Source organism: Rhincodon typus, chromosome 5, assembly GCF_021869965.1.
Source record: "Rhincodon typus isolate 14 chromosome 5, sRhiTyp1.1, whole genome shotgun sequence".
NCBI lineage: Eukaryota > Metazoa > Chordata > Chondrichthyes > Orectolobiformes > Rhincodontidae > Rhincodon > Rhincodon typus.
The window spans coordinates 116,507,496-116,523,297 of record NC_063336.1 but is presented as its reverse complement, the minus strand read 5'-3'; the positions used below and the strand labels follow the sequence as shown (position 1 = coordinate 116,523,297).

At 39.2% G+C, this 15,802-nt stretch overlaps 1 protein-coding gene across 2 annotated transcripts in view; it reads left to right on the top strand.

Moving 5' to 3' along the window:
• The window catches only part of osr1 (odd-skipped related transcription factor 1), a 38,108-nt gene that overhangs the window by 12,934 nt on the left and 9,372 nt on the right, over window positions 1–15,802 (top strand). Inside the window, exon 1 of one of the 2 annotated variants that reach the window (XM_048597372.1) lies at window positions 15,106–15,520. The exons of the other annotated variant lie outside the window; for it this stretch is intronic. Within the exon in view, the coding sequence (XP_048453329.1) occupies window positions 15,409–15,520 (112 nt within the window). The 5' untranslated portion in view covers window positions 15,106–15,408. Of the gene's footprint in view, window positions 1–15,105; window positions 15,521–15,802 lie in introns of those variants that run through there. 2 annotated transcript variants of the gene reach the window in all.

The following is a 15,802-nucleotide window of genomic DNA, read 5'->3' as shown; positions in this document are numbered from 1 at the left end:
ACAGTGAAACCTAATTGGCTGGAAATGATAAAGTGATTTCTTCAACTTGAAGATTTCCAGAACAAATGTCACATTCTCTGCACATGGAGTGCAGTCCTGAGGACAGAGTGGTGACTGAGTTTCGGTTATATTAAATAAAGTGGATATACTTTGTATAGCAGTTGAGTACTCAACAAGATAAACACTCAAAAAATTAAATACCCACAAACACAAACAAAAGCAGAAATTGCTGGGAAAGCTCCACAGCATTTGTGGAGAGAAATCAAAGTTAAGTTTTATGTTGAATGACCCTTCCTTAGATCTATTAAATACTCAGCTATTCAGTCCTGTGTTAGCAAGAAGTTACTATTGTTTAGTTTTCTGGAGTTCTCTCTTTATGACTTTCTTCCTGAATCTTTGGTGCAGTCAAAGAAATGGTAACAAGGACAAATAGTTCATGAATTTAACCCTAAGCATGAGTACTGAAAAACATCAAGGCCATAATTAACTTCAATGCAGTTTTTCTTACTCATTCAGAGGGTATGGATGTCACTGGCCACAACAGCATTCATTGCCCATCCTTAGTTGCCCAGAGGGCAGATAAGAGTCAACCACATTACATAGAACATAGAACATAGAACATTAAAGCGCAGTACAGGCCCTTTGGCCCTCGATGTTGCGCCGACCTGTGAAACCAATCTGAAGTCCATCTAACCTAAACTATTCCATTATCATCCATATGTTTATCCAATGACCATTTAAATGCCCTTAAAGTTGGCGAGTCTACTATTTTTGCAGGCAGGGCATTCCACGCCCTTACTACTCTCTGAGTAAAGAACCTATCTCTGACATCTGTCCTATATCTATCACCCCTCAATTTAAAGCTATACTGCAGAATTGGAGTCACACATTCACCAAACTGGGTAAGGATGGAAGATTTCCTTCATTGCAGGATTAGATGAGTTTTTCCAACAATTGGTGATAGTTTCATGATCATCGTTGGACTCCTAATTCCAAACTTTTTTATTGAATTCAGATTACAACATCTGCCACAGCAGGATTCAAACCCTAGTCCCTAGAACATTACTATGTCACTGGATTAATAGACTGGCAATAATACCACCAGACCATTGCTTCCCCAGTCAAGGGGGCATTACACACCAATTAGACAAGATGCTAAAGCAGGACCTGTCTGTCTATCCAGACGATTGTACATGATCCCATGACAAAACTTCAAAAAACAGGAGAGCTGTTTCCAGCGTCTTAGTCACGATTTATCTTCCAAGCAAAATCAGAAATAAATCTAGTCATTGTCACATTGCTGTTTGTAAGAGTTTGCTGTCCACAAGCTATCTTCTCCATCTCTTACGTGATAGTTCTTTAAAAGCCAGCGCTCTTATTACCCAATGCACTTTGTAAGGTATGATCTGCCTGTACAGCATACGAAACAAAACTTTTCATTCTACCTAGATACATGTAACAATAATAATTCAATGGCTGTGCAGCATTTTGAGGCATCCAGTGGTTGGAAAAAGCTCCATATGAATGCAAACCTTTCTTTTTCCTTTATGGAATACAAAAAGTCAATGTTTCATGGATGTTGCTCCAGCCATTGGTGGTTAATTTTGCATCTTGACTGCCATGCATTCAACTGGATGATTTATGTTTGTTTTTTTCCTTCAGTTACTTAGGCAAGAGGTTTTTTCAAAGTTTCCTCAGCTGATTCTTTCAGGCTATAAAAAAACTGTAATGGAAACGCTCAGTAAGCTCATCATTCTCATTATACTTACCATGACAGCTTTGTATTAGTTGCAGATGTTGGTTTATGAAAATTTAAATCTTCCGTAGGAAACCAGTTTGCCCTGGTCATTTGCACTAGAATAGACAAGGGCAAAGACGACAATGGAAATCTGCAAATATTTGAAACATTTTGCCACCTCTGCTGTTCTGAGATGCTAAACTCACAAAGAAAAGACATTGTTACTCATTTTATTAGTCAAGCAGCTTCATATTTGCATGAGGCATACTTGAAGATGTAAGAGGATCTGAAGATGCCAGCTAATCATTCTGCTACTGGCATGAGTCTTTACTAATCTAAAGACATCATTGCAAAATGATGTTTTGGGAACATCTACATGAACTTGAAACAATACTGGTTTCAGAAGGCAGCAGTGGAACATTAGGATCTTTGGCAACACAGTGTTGTACTAGTGGAAGCAGGTTTTTATTTTCACTGGCATTTCTCCACATAAGCATGATCAATTTAAACAGACCAATTGATCACAGAAGAACTGAAGGACAGCAGAAAGCACGTCAATCTCATTAGTAGAACTGAGGAATTCCACAAGTACTTTAGTGATGACAACCAATGGAACCACAGATGAAAAAAATTTGCAAATGATTCAAGTATAGCTTCAAAAAGTGATTTTTGTTTTCACAACACTGACCCAAGGAATGTGCCTCCCTCTTTTTCACTTTTTCTGTTGCTTTCTCTGTATTTGACCTCTTCTGATGTATGACTAAAGATTGAAATTGCAGGTATCAGGGATAGAACTCAGACACAACTTGAAACAGGTGGCCTGGAAATGATAATGAATTAAAGCAAATGTAATTATAGGACATAGTTCATCTTCATCAGTTCAAAGTGCCAATGGAATGTGTGAGTACTCAAGGGTACAAACAGTTGCCAGGAAATAGAAAAGAGAAATATATAGTAGAAATTTTATATTCTGTCTTCAAATTGATCAGAATGACAATTTCTATCACTTGTCAACACTGTCATTGGATTTTCTGAATGCACTATTGCAGTCTGTTCTTATTGCAAGTATTCTTAAGAATCAACTTGATTAACTATTCACAATAAATTTAATCATTTATTCAAACTTCTCAGCGACAGCGTCCCTCCTTCAATCAACTTAACTAAAAACAGGCTGATTTATCATTCAACTCACAATGTTTTTAAGACATTGCTGGTGAAGATTAGATGTCACATTTACCTTCCTACTACATCAGTGATTAATAAATTAATTATTTCTGCAAACCTTTTACACACCTCTAACAAATGAGATGAAACAGAATCTAAATAGATGCCTTTTCATTCAAATATTCTAGATTGCAGAACTTTGCTTGTCAAAGGTAGAACAATTCTCATTACAAGGTTGATCATGACACTGGCAGGATTTCATTCTATAAGGATAGTAGGAGGTACCATAAACACTAGTGAGAAATTGAGGTGAGATTGATAGCTGTAACTCATATTTAATCTTCTGTTTTAGAGGCACAACTTTTACATGGGGGTTTGAATGTAGAAGTGCAAGATAAATGTAAACACCAGAGTTAAGAAGCTGAAAACAAATCTAAACAAACTATGCATCAAGGGAGGGTTGGGGTTTCTCTGTTCATATCAGAATTGGAAGACAAGTAGCACAAAAAATGGCTTACCCCATCTAAGATTCATGATGGAGACCAAGAGTACGTTACTGTCTCAATAAGATTTCAAAATTATTCATATGGCTTCCGAGGCCAAAGGGAAGGTTTGGGAATTGGAAATAATTAGTTTAAAGCACCATCTGGGACATAACAGTTGTGGTATGTTGCCATGGAATGGAATGCAGGAAGGTATGTTTTGAGGTTTGAGTTTTTATCTGGGTGATTTCTCACAGAAATATGCATTAAACTTGGGAACAGTATGCAAACAGAGAATCTGTCAGGAGCTAGAAAGCAATTAGAACCAGGAAAATAGTATTTAGGAGCGGGCAGGCCATTTGGTCCTTCAAGCTGACACCAAGTGAATATCAGACTACCAGAAAATGATATCTTTATGATTTAAAGTCATGAATCAAGAATGCAGTAAGGCCCATGTTTGAACTGAGAAGTTCACAGTCATGAGATATTGATGTATTCAGCTAACTGGATGCTAAAGGAAGGACTCCAAGAAATATTGTACCTTTGACAACAGTGGCCACACTGAATTGAATAAAAGTGAAATCCCAAGAGCTGTGGCAACTTCTGTGACCTCCCATGAAAAATGAAGAAATGTTCATGACCCTATAAATTATAGGGGATCACTTAGGCAAAAATAAAAATAGAACAAGGAATATTCTGTTGAGAATTTTAGGTTTAAAGTCTCAGCGTTTGTGCAATATGATGATCATTTAGTAATATTTGCATTGTTTAACTCTGGCACAGTAAAAGTGTCATTTAAAGTATGATATCTTATGATCTAATTCTTTCAGTTAATAACTGGAAGCTTGAATTTATTTTAAAAATAGTGACTATCTATTCAAAAGTATCACTTACTCCCTAAGTTGATTATTAAGGCCTGAAAGAGAAAACAAATTAGCAATGATTCATTTACCTATAATAGAGGAAGGTAAGTTTGAGTGCAGAGGATGAGAAAGGAAAATACAGAGACTGAGAAGAGAACAGCTATTAAGAGGATAGCAATGCTGAGAGTTTGAGCTGTGTGACAGTGAGTGGGATTCTAATGTTGGCATGTGAAAGGAGAGGTGAGAAAGAATTTAGCTATGGGTAGCTAAAAGCAAAGGAACTGGGGGAAATAAAAGGGCAAGTGCTAAACTTTGGGTAGGGGAAACTGAAGGGACTATTAAGTCTGGAGCAGTGAATGGAAGGCAAATGAAAGGGATTCGAATATAGTGACTGGAACAAGTCAGACCAGGAAACATGCAGTTATTAATCATCCAATCATGTGAAAGTGATGATTTACATGGTGACATTCAAGATTGAAAATTCAATTGAGAGAAAATGTCCAACTCCTAATTTGATGGAATTTATGGAACAGTGGGCTTCTTGGTGGTACTAAATATACATTATGCATAGACGAACGTGAATACTTCTTCATTTGATCATTGTGAAATCACTGAGAACAATCTACTAAGGACAGCCATCACCAAAGCTAAATTGTCATTCTTTGCCACAGTAGAAATCAACAGATAGATGGATTACCAGTCACGAGCTGCATCATATTGTGTGACATTGAAAATAGATTGTAAACATGTAAAGCAGTTAATTTCTTTATGAAATGAAGGGTACCAGCGAATAATAGTCTAAATCTTTAAAGTCAGCCTGAGGAAATAAAGCTGAGTTAAATTCAACTGTTTGGTGTCACAACTAGTTTGGGGCAACATGGAGGTCAATAATTGATAATATATGTTTTCCAGTAGTTTAGTGCTAGTATGGTTGTCAGATGTAAGAACCCTGTCTAAATATTTTCCTAATCAACTTGTTTAGAGCTGTTATTACACACCTCTGGAGCAGATGGAACTTCAACCTATGTGTCCCAGGCTCAGAAGTAGGGATACTACCACGATGTCACAAGAGACACCCAATTTTTTTTTGTGCATTCTTTAAATCTTAAGTACATCCACTCTCAGATGGTCACAGGCAGTGTCTGAATTATACTCAACCAGCATAGGAACCCCCAGTTTGTAGCCACACAGCCAGAGAGAATATTGATAGGTGTTGGTGGGCTGGATATTCCAAAAATGCGACATTTTCTGCCTTTGGTGCATGTCACATTAGTCAACTACATGGGAGTGTTCATGTTCCAAGTTCTGGAATTCCCACCCAAAACCATTCTATCTTTTTAAATATGTTTCCTCCTTTAAGAGGTTCCGTAATATTTACCTCTTTGACCGAGCTTTTGGCAAACGTTTTAATATCATATGTGGTTCTGTGTTAAATTATGTTTCTATAAGGCTCCTGTGAAGCACTTTGGGAGGTTTTTTCTGTTGAACTTGTTATATAAAGGCCTCGGTGTATCTGAACTAAGGAGGGGAAACAGCAGGATTCGATGTGGAGGGGAAGATGAGAATGATATATGATTGCCAGATGTAAAAACAGTGGATTAATCTTTTATTCTACATGAATAAAGCCTCTATGGCATTACCCATCAAGCCAAGACTCATCCGGAATTATGTTTCTTCTGTGAACTGTACTCAACTCTTTTTCTATCTTCCCAGGCCTCCTTCCTTTCCTACTGTTCTTGTTTCTTTTCCTTTAAACAGGCACTAACAATTACTGTAGCAGGTTGTACCAAAACATCACAAATTGAAGGCTAAGAATTTCACATTACAATCAGTAATACAACAGTATATCAGGCTCTCTAGTTCCAAGTGATAAGACAAAGGGATCTTGCAGCATTTAACGTTGACACTATGTTCATTATAAATTTAAACCGTATGAGTTAGTAATGAGACTAATACATTTTGGGTTTTTAATATTTGTGCCAATTTCCTTGCAATTTATCTGAAACTTGCACACCTCCATTTCTGCACAACCTGCCTTAATTGGATAAGTTTTCTATCAAGGAGCAATCAGATAGTCATTTGATTACATTGGCTAATGAGAATGATGATTTTTCTGCACTAGGAGGCCTGCGTTCAAGTCTCACTCCTCTGGATGTGTGTCATAATATATCTCTGAGCAGATGATTAAAACATATATAGCATGGACCCGAAACGTCAGCCTTCCTGCTCCTATGATGCTGCTTGGCCTGCTGTGTTCATTCAGCTCTACACATTGTTATCTCAGATTTTCCAGCATCTGCAGTTCCTACTATCTCTAGCATGGAATTATTATGGACCAATATGATTGTTAGAAAGTAAAAATGACATTTGGCACAGGTGATTATTATTGTCTGATAATTTCACTTAAAAATCATGCAGAACAACAAAATACATTTCTGAGGTCTGTACTGATACCATTGATCCAATTCTTTCATCTCGCTTAGTGGCTTGGCTTTGAAAACACACAAAAGATTACATTATTGTTAAAATGTGCAAGTTTGAATGTCAGTTGCTCAATGGTTAAAGAAAGGATTATTTAAGAAAACTCTTAAATATATTGGTTGGGAAACCAGAAATGGTGACAGGAATAATCAAAATCTCCACTTTCAATCACCAGTTTAAATACATTTCTGAGGTTGCGCTTCAGAGCTGTAAGCATAAAATGGGCAGATATTCAAACTTCTCAATTGTGCAGCCAGTAAAGCCAATAACAAACACAGCACAAAGCTGTACAGTGCAGTATATTATGTGACATACAGAGCAGTAGCTTACATTTTTGATTCGCAATCTTTGCTCAGATTATTGCAGTGGTTCTAGGCAGAAGTTTTAAAGGAAGGAGAATTGTTACACAGTGAATTCATCCAGAAAGTATATACGTTGGATACGAGATGAAAATGGGATCAAATTCAACTGTCACGGTTTCTATTTTAATGCCATTGTCGTACTCAACAACAAAGCTCATAGGTGAATATGTCAGTAATTACCAAATCATATCATACTAAAGATAATCAACACCTGAGAAGAAAAAAAAATGATGCAAACAAAAGGAAATATAAAACAAGTAAACCCTGCAAAGATAGTAAATGATTTGATACAACAAAACCACATGTGTGTTTGCAGTATTTACAGTGAGATGCAGGTATGTTATTTGTAATATTTTAGAGCTTCCAGAATTGGAAGCAGAATAGCAAGTCCACTCCAAACATCATTTTCTTTGCAGATGGGTTAAGAATAGAAACATTTGAAATTCAGTCCCTAACACTGCCCATAGCACTATGGGTAAAGTTAAGTTTTGACAAGACCATTGAACTTGAATTGCTACACAATATCTCCGAACAGAAAGTGTGTAAATTAGACAAAGTAGGATAAGATGAGAGTAGGATCAAACTCAACTTAAACCCTATCCATTTATTGTACGTGGGTTTGAAGATTTTCTTCTTAGAAAATCCAAAATCTGTGGCACAGATTTACACCTGATGTTGCTATTATACTGAAGGAGAGTTGCATCCAACTTTAAAAGAGGTATGAAACACAAGAAACACAATGATTGCTGGTGAAGTGGCTGCAAATTAATACTTAAGCAAAGCCCCAAGCAAAGTACATCAAAGACTGTTACTCCTATGCAATCGAAGAAAACATTTCCTTCTAATCAATTGCAACGTAAGATTAAAGCACTATTTCTAAAATGTGATGCCACTTCTATTGACAGGTAGATAAGCTCACGTGATGTCAGTTGCAGTTTCAACAAGTGTTGCAGATGCTTTCTAGGTTTACCACACAACTTCTAGGTTTACCTTGAGGCTTGTAGAGAAAAGCCAGTCATAAATGAACGATGCTATTGAACGTTAACTGTGAACTCAGCTGTTTCAGTTGATAGACAGATTTTTAATCTGTGTATGCCAATATTCATGATAGCTGCTCTCTTTGATTCCCTTCATGCAACCAATGTTATATTTTTGGGTTAATATTAATTGAATTTTTTTTCCTTTTACCTGTACCATCTATAGATAATTGTACACTGATGTGACTCATTCCGTTAATGCATTCATGGAGTATTTTACGTAGGAAAGCAATGGCAAGTATTTTTATTTTAGTGTTAATTTCCTACTACTTTCCTACTACCAGAGAATTATGTAGAGAAAAGTAAAAGACCGTTTTTACTTAATTCAATTATGTTATTAATATCAAAATCACATGCTAGTTATTCAAAACAAATGTTCCAAATATAGGTGTTAACATATAAAGTGAAAAACATTTTCATCATTTGCAGTGCTGGAATTTTGCTCGATCCTGATGGGACATCATTGCAAAAAAATCTTAATAATGTGTCTATAGAGTTTTTTGTCTTATGTGTAGACTTTGAGCCATAGAGTCACAAAGATGTACAGCATTGAAATAGTCCCTTTGGTCCAACTCAGCAATGCTGACCAGATATCCGAAATAAATCTAGTCCCACTTGCCATCATTTGGCCCATATCCCTCTGAACCCCACCTATTCATATACCCATCCAGATGCCTTTTAAATGTTGTAATTGTACCAGCCTCCACCACTTCCTCTGGCAGCTCATTCCATACATGCACCACCCTCTGTGTGAAAAAGTTGTCCCTTAGGTCCCTTTTAAATCTTTCCCCTCTCACCTTAAACCTATGCCCTGTAGTTTTGGACTCCCCCAGCTGGAAAAAAGACTGTGTCTATTTACCCTATCCATGCCCCTCTTGATTTTACCTCCATAAGGTAACACCTCAGCTTCCAATGCTCCTGGGAAAATAGCCCCAGTCTATTCAGCCTCCCCCTATGGCTCAAACCCTCCAAGCCTGGCAACATCCTTGTAAATCTTTTCTGAACCCTTTCAAGTTGCCGAAACAATGCCCAGTACAGCTGCAACATGACATCACAATTCCTATGCTCAATGCACTGACCCATAAAGGCTAATATACCAAATGAGTCAGGCTAGGTTTGAATATTTAAAAATGTTTTAGAGGACAGGTTACTACACAATTATCAATAGCTACCACAGTGTAACAGCAACAGCAGTTTCAGTTTTGAGTAAGTTAATTCCTCCTTGTGACCATGCTACTAATCTAGAAAGCGTCGAACATGTACTCTTTCAGTTTTTTTCTCGTTTGTTTTTATGTTTTTAATGTAAATTAATTCACTGTTATAAACACAATAAAAATTGAGCAGATTTTTTGGACAATCATGTAAATTATTATCCCTTGAGGGTATCACTGAGGAGCCTCCTCTGTCCACCTAGGGCTTGCCTGCTGTTTCGGAGCTGGGAGTAGAGCACCTGCTCAGGGAGTCTCATGCAGATGACACACCCTGCCCATTGTAGCCGATCAAGGATGGTCAGTGCCTCGATGCTGGGTTTGTTGGCCTGGTCAAGAATGCATAGCAATAGTAATAGTATATATTCATTTATGTGGCATTGTATCACATTATAATAAGTCTTTTGGAATATATTTATACTGATAAGTATAACCAGCTGGATTCTTAGATGCAGGTTTGGCCTCCCAAACATGTCTTTGTACCAATCCATTTTTGATATAAAATCTTGGAAGCTCATGTGGATTATATGTTCTATTTGTGTGTGCTGTCAGATATCAGGTTGTTTTGTGGAATTGGGACAATCCATATAAAAGTCCAAGAATGATGGACATCCAGTTGCCATATGAACATACAAATTAGGAACAGGAGGAGGCCATTCTGTCCTTCAAGGCTATTCTGCCATTTCACATTAACCTGGCTGATCTGATAGTGGCTACAACCGCAATGCCCTTTGACATCCTTGTTAGTCAAAAATCCAATGTATTCATTCAATGACCTCATGTCCACCACTTTCTGGAGAAAACTGCTCCACATCTTGCAATCTCTCAAAGATAAGATTTCTCCTTCTCTCTTTCTTAAATAGAAAATCCTTATTTGTTCCTTAATACTAATCTCTCCCAAAAGGGGACACATTTTTTAAGAATCTACCCTATCAAGTGTCCTCAGGATGTTATGCATTTGGAAACATAAGTCACTGCACATCACTAGTCTCACCAAGGGATCTGAAGATATTGATGTTGGTTCACTTTGAATCCTGGGCGGAAAGCACAGCGTTGTAAATGTTCTGGGGTATCTGTTTTTTAAAATATAATGCATCCAATACACTAAAGAAAGTACATGCACAAAATTAATGAAAATCAATTGTTCTTCACCTTTAAAATTGAATCAAAACTATCAAACTATGTTCCTTTTGGAGGTGAACAAGACCTAAAAGAATAACTTGGTTTAAAACATAATGAGGAAGCCTTATGCCAAAATGATGGGGCAAAATACCTTCACTGTCCACTATCCACAGGGCACAAGTCAGGAGTGTGAGGGAATACTCCCCACTTGGTTGGATGGGCTCAGCTCCAACAATGCTCAAGAAGTTTGACACCATTCAGAACAAAGCAGCCCACTTGATTGATACCACATCCACAAACGTTCACTCCCTCCACCACTGATGTTCAGTAGCAGCAGTATGTGCCATCTATAAAATGCAGAAATTCGCTAAAGGTTCCTCGAAACAGCACCCCCCAAACCCAAAATCACCAGCATCTAGAAGGGCAGCAGATAAAAATATAGGAACACCATCGCCGGCAAGTTCCCCTCCAAGCCGCTCACCATCCTGACTTAGAAATATATCGCCCTTCCTTCACTGTTGTCGGGTCAAAACCCTAGGATTCTCCCCCTCGGGACATTTTGGGTCTAACTGCAGCACAAGGACTGCAGCGGTTCAAAAACGCACCTCACCACCACCTTCTCAAGGGCAACTAGGGGACAGGGCAATAAATATTGGCCCAGCCAGCAACACCCACGTTCCATGACTGAAGAAAGCAAACCGAGCAACGAATGCCAGTGAACACCAGACATGAGCAACATCCAGGGAAAGATGTATCACACTGGGTGAAGTTAGTCGGCAATCCTGGAATGTTGACGTTTTCGTTTCCTATAACTTTACGTGTAGTGAATTAGCAGTTAAACTTTAACACGTCTGCAATAAATGGCATTGGCACGAAAAAGATCGGAAAATTGGCCAGACAGTGCGCTTGAACATGATTCCAAATAATTTTCTCCCTGTATCTGGAAGGAGGAGAAAAGACACAGGTATGAAAGAGTCAACTCCCGTTAAAGTGTACAGCTAGTTACTTGTATTGAATCTGCCACATTTTGTTGTTGCCCTGTCATATTCTCCTTATGATAGGTGGCTGATCTCTATCCACTGAGTGTCCCGATGTTGTGTGTGCGTTTGGCTCCAACACGGGGTGTTGGGAATCTCTGACCGGCAGGGCGCGCTGAGAGCAGCTTCCCACGTTCAGTGGCAGAGAGACTTCGCAATGTTGAGGCAGGTTGTGAAACAGACCCCGTTTCCCTTTGCAGTTCACCAGATTGGAGCTGACCAATATCGCCAACTTTCGGCTCCCCGCTGCAAATGTTTGGGTCACATTTTCAGAATGTTTCTTAAATATGTGTGAAATGATTACTTGGACATTGCGGCGCTGAACGTAATTTAGAAACTTGCGTGAGTTTCGAACAAATAGTCAGATGCAGGCATTTTAAAGTGTCTTGTGATTGGCCCAAGTATTTGTTGCGGCTGGGTGAATCTTTGCCACATAAAGACCATCGTGGAAATCCAGAAACTGTGGGACAGCCGCGGAGTTCCTGAGATAACCAGCCCTATAGTTCACTCTTCAACTGCTAATCGCTGGGCTCACTATCAGATTTAATTTTCCAATTCAAGTGTTTACTAATTAACTTCCATTTCGCATCTGCAGCGAAAAGGAATGTGCCAAATAAGGCTTTGGGTGCACAAAACAGAAAGACATCTGTGGCTTCATTGTACCCAATGTGATTCTGCATAAAGTAACAGTAAAAAACAAAATTAAAAACTTAACAAATAAGTGAATTAAAGCCATCTTTTAAGATTTCAATAAACGTGGAATTTGCTGTACACTGTAACAAGCATTTTACAGAGTCAAATCAGACAAATTGTATGATTACAACTAATATTACCACGAGATTCATTCACACAAAATTGTGTCAAAACTCACTTGGCCAGTCTGACGTGCGATTAACTTCAAGATTGACATTTTATTTCAATGTTTTATTTAGACAGGTCAAACGTGATTTATGGTGTTCAAAGTTGGAAGGAGTTTATCACGTGCGAGCAGTTCTCTACATTGAAACTTTCGAGTTGTAGGCATTTTCTCAGGAACTCGAACAAGATGTTAATGTCGAATCACGGCTGATTGGAACGGCCAGAGGGTGGCGCGTTTTGCTCGTGGTTGCAGTCGGTCGATGGCTTCTGTTTTTATTTTTACAAGCCACCAAGAGATACATCTTTCGGGATCGTTTAAAAAAAAATTCTACTGCAAAATGCGCAATGAGTTCCGTCTATGTTTGATATCTTATTGGAATGCAATTGACTAGTGGCAAGCAGCGTCACTTGAATAGCAAAGAAAAGTTATAAAAATGCGCCTGAAAACGTCAAACCCAATAGCCCAGTGATATCTAGAAATGTTAAAATTGCATGTATTCCCTCAGCAACCATACTACCGTCAATGCAGATTATTGTTTCTTGCTCTGATTATTTTTAAGAAGTGGATAGTTGGACTAGATGCTTTGTGGTTTGAATACATTAGTTTTAGCGAATATTGACACAGCGGTGCAAATAAGGTCTGTAGAATCGGTATTGAACAGAAACGGATGGGCCATAAGAATCTGCATATTTAGGTATTTATAATGGCATACGTATTTATCATCTTTGAAATAAAGGTGTTAAATGGAAGCGTTGGATTCCGAGCTGTTGCTTTAAAAATTGGCCTTTCACTCATTGTCCTTTTGGTGGCAATTTTTGGAAAAAAAAACAAATTCATTCCACGTCTTGGAATGGCAACTTTCTCTAGGTAATAATATCTGAGAACTAACAAAACCCATCATATAACCGTAGCCGTTTAATTTCTCTTAAATGCAACTTAGGAATGACAAATGACTTAAGAGGCTATTGGTCACTAATTGCTGTAAGGTTCCAGCTCGAGGTGACGTCTGTATATTTACGTTAATTATGTAACATGTACTGAATTTTGGGCTGATGTGTTTTGTAATTTAACTATAAACAGCAGCAAAACCGAGCGGGTCCTGATTAGGACGCGCTTCAGCAACGATCATTTTGTGGTTGCTAAAAAAAAATCGTGTATAATAAGTGTCTGAATATAGTGCCCAAAAGAGACTGAACGAAATGATAAAAATGCTGTTCTCTATGTGACAGTAGTTCACATGGACCCTGAATAAAAAAAATCACACCGCTCAGTTAAAAAGGTGAAAACAAACGTGCCCCTTTTGCGCTAACATACACCATTTTTCACTGGCCACATGCATTTCTCATCATTTCTCCTAGATAGCGAAGTTTAAAATAACCTTCCTTCGTTTAGGTCCGTTCCCTGGGGACTTTTGAATAAATAAGCATATATACATTTGTACAAGATTTTGAATGTCCTTGTGTAAATCTTATATCTCAAGTTCCAAAGCTGGCGTATACTATTCCGGAAATGTTTGGTTTGACTCAGCTGTGAGCCCAGGCCGGGGATGCAAACTTGGTTTGGGAAGTGATAGGAGAGGGAAATGGCAGCGAGTCTAATATCTTCCGCAATAAACAAAAACAGGCGCACTCTTCTGCGAGTCAGTCACGCTGTCGTCTTTTACACAGAAAAGAGCTGTCAAAATTATTTATGCAGATGTCCGCGACTTTCTAGAAGTCGTTATTTTATTGACGTTACCTTTTTTAAAATGTTATTTGAAGAGGATCAAGGTACAAAATGTGGGAAATTGGAAAGTGAGTGAAAAATCTAGAGGAAGGCAATTTCAAACGAAAACAGAAAGTATGCCTGTGAATGACTGAGCGGGGATCAGGATAATCGTAATTGTGTTCGGGAGATGCAGCATAGTGATATCTCAAATGTCAAACTCAAAGCAAGGACCATCGTCCACCAATTGTTTTGACCCTAACATTTAACCGAATCTAAAACATATTGAAAGGCTCAGTACACAGTTTTCTGATTATGTTGAAGCATCAATAACTATTAAAGATCTCATAGCGCCTGTAGGAATAGTCCCGGCACCCATAGGACATGGTGTGTGGTTTAAATTGTATTATCATCCATTCTATAGGGCTTCACTTTCTGCTTTTCTTAAAGGCGCCAGCTTTGTTTAATTTACACTTTGTGTTCGGGGGAAGGGGCTTGAATGCGTTCCCATCTTTTTTTTTGGGGGGGGTGCAAAAATAACTAAATCTTTCGGAGAAGAGGTGTGTTCAGTAATATTTCCGCCCAATTTAGTGAGTTTTACTTGGACGTTTCGAGTGTTTTTGCCGAGCATTAAGATGCTACATTTCCCTCCTCTGTGTATTGTAACTTTCTTAAATAACCCCATGTTGCAGAAGTGGTGGCGTTTCAGGAAAAACAGTGATTTCTCCCCAACCTTTAGAACGCCCTGTCTCTACCAACAAAAGAAGCTGTTTTAAGTTCATTCCTTCATGGTAAAATCGCTTTTAAACAGAGATGCAAATCTGTCAGGGTGTCTCCCCGTGTCACTTGTGCGAAAAATAAACAGATGGTTTGAGCGGATTCTTAAAATAGCCTGGTTATCATTTGTGCAATTCGCAAGGTCGGAATCTACTGGCTGTTTCATTGGATCGGTGATCCAAGCGGTTTCTCCCCTCCTCCTGCAACCCCACCCCCCTCCCTTGCCCCCTACTTTTACAAAGAGCTTTGCACATTGTTTGAACAGTGAAGCTCCTATTTTCCCGGCTGGGAGACAGGCTCCTTTTGTTGCTGAAGCCCTGCCTGTGTATGTTTGCAGCTGCCAAGCCTCCAGCTCCCCAGCGCCGCTCTCCCCGATGCTGTTGCGAACTTTGCTGCAACTTTCTGTCAGAGAGTGAAAGAGCGGAAAAAAAAAGTTGGTGGGGCCGGTTGGCTGCGCAGTGCGCCTGCGCCGTGTGGCTATTTCTCCCAGGACTCGGTTGAAATAGGAGCTGATTGAGGGGCTCTGCAGATTGCAGCTCCGCTCGGCACAGGCCCTCCGTGCCCAGCTCACAGCATGCCAACCTGGCTATGCGCTTGTGCCACTACCTCCGCCAGTTCCATCTCCGCCGTTCGTTCAAACGAAGAAGCGGCGAGCCTCTCAGCGGCAGACGAGGTCCCCGGCTCAGGTAACTCTTACTGTCCCCCCGCCCCCCCTCCCCTCCCTTCGCATGGAGTTAACACCGGGAGGGAGGGAGTATTGGGAAGGGGGGAAAAGGGGCACTGTTGGCCGCTAAGAAGTTTCGGAAACACTGCATTGTTTCACAGCGCACGCTGCTCACCAGGCGCTGTCTTTCAGTTAGAGTTAACCGAGAGATTCAGAATGTCCACCCCCCCCCAGCTCAATGACATATTGCCCCATCTCTGCGGTGTGGGGGTGTGTTTATATTGGTGTGTCTGTGTGTTTGTTT